This window comes from Halyomorpha halys, unplaced genomic scaffold, assembly GCF_000696795.3.
Source record: "Halyomorpha halys isolate HHAL.00 unplaced genomic scaffold, Hhal_1.1 Scaffold206.1, whole genome shotgun sequence".
In the NCBI taxonomy this organism is placed as follows: Eukaryota; Metazoa; Arthropoda; class Insecta; order Hemiptera; family Pentatomidae; genus Halyomorpha; species Halyomorpha halys.
Genome location: NW_027108531.1, coordinates 131,455 through 133,058, shown reverse-complemented (window position 1 = coordinate 133,058; position 1,604 = coordinate 131,455). Strand labels below are relative to the sequence as shown.

General features: G+C 30.7%; 1 protein-coding gene across 5 annotated transcripts in view; it reads left to right on the top strand.

Moving 5' to 3' along the window:
• Positions 1-1,604, top strand: part of LOC106679466 (lateral signaling target protein 2 homolog) — a 42,233-nt gene that overhangs the window by 34,235 nt on the left and 6,394 nt on the right. For all 5 annotated transcript variants that reach the window (XM_014418656.3, XM_067046851.1, XM_014418655.3 and 2 more), the window contains one exon: positions 180-343. In XM_014418656.3, the coding sequence (XP_014274142.1) occupies positions 180-343 (164 nt within the window). The remainder of the gene's footprint in view (positions 1-179; positions 344-1,604) is intronic.

The following is a 1,604-nucleotide window of genomic DNA, read 5'->3' as shown; positions in this document are numbered from 1 at the left end:
TCTGTTCTTCGTAACAGTGAACATTTCTTGATTTTATTTAATAAGAGATGTTAAATATTACTATAATTTATATATTTAACTAAGAATATGAAATTAAACTACTGCCTAATAATTAGCAAAATTGTCTATGTGTGTGCAGTAAAGCATGTGCTTATATAATATATTTATTATTTTTTCAGATCAAGTGCTGACTTAGTTCATAGGCTTTTCGTATGCATCGCCGGTGTCGCGGACCAGCTCCAGACAAATTTTGCTGGAGATCTTCGTAATATTCTCAAAGCAGTATTTCTCATACATTCCTCTGATAAGTCAGATTACCAGACTACCGATGATCCAGAAAATGGTATATACTTATTTATTTTATAATCAAATAGATTATTGTTAATAGAATTATAAATGTTAATCCTGTTAAGGGATTTGATAACCTGGGTGATGGTCAGAAAAAAAATTAGAAAAAACTATTAATTATAAACTAATGTGTCGACCAACATAGCAGGTCTTTATTGGTATTCTAGTCTGTTTATCAGACAGACAGCTCTTTGCCTACCGTATTGACTCGAGAAAGTTGATTAGTCTAAAGTCATTCATCGGGGAAAACCCTGATGGCTGAGCATGTTGAGACAAGGCAGGCTTATCTTACCTTTAAACATTTTCTATTAGGGTATAGAGTAATGTTAGAAAAGAAAATATTAATAGTATCACAAAATTTAGTAGTATTATAAAATTAGCTGAAACTGGTAATCTGTAACCTTTCTTATCTTATCTGTAAAACATTTATAATGAGTATTGTTCGATATTCGATGACAAGTAACAATCTCTTCAGGAGATCATGACACTAATAACATTAAGAGAAAAATTTCCCTTCCTGCCCCACCCAAATATCCCATTATTTGAGACTGGCCCCTATCTTACCTTTAAAACATTTAGTAATAGCAATTAGAGCAGTGTTTGGAACTGTTGTCAAGTTGTCGGTTCGATTCCCCTCTGGACGTGTTTACTTTTAAGCTGTGCCAGTCCTACAGAATGAAAAGTTGACCGTTCTCATTCTGATTAGAATAGGATGATGATCTCCTACCTTCTCCCCATATGTTAGAAATGGCCAGGAAGATGGTACTGGAAAAAAAAATGTATCGGAAGATCCTTGATTGACTGGGTATAATATATAAAAGGAAGAAGTTATTGGTGGAAAAAAAAATAAAACTCAAATAGTAATTAAACTATTTATTGTGAGCCAACATTTCGCCCCACATTGTAGGGCTTCATCAGGGCTAATAAATATACATATACATATAAGTAAAATAATGTAACAAAGTAAGAGAAAAGATAACATAAAAAAGATAAAAGTAAACTAAGGTATTGCTAGAAATGATATAAAATATGTGAAAATTTATATAAAAATGAACAAATTTACTTACCGTTTTTACTTTGTTCAATTCAATCTAAATTATTTTTAGCCTTTAGTTTATTTTATCTCATGTTATCTAATCTCTTTGATATATGATTTTGGTTGTTTGTATCTTTTTTTAGTCCTGACTAAGTGGGATTAAACATTGGCTCACAACAATAGTTTAATTACTATTTGAGTTTTTTTTTTTTTTTTTTTT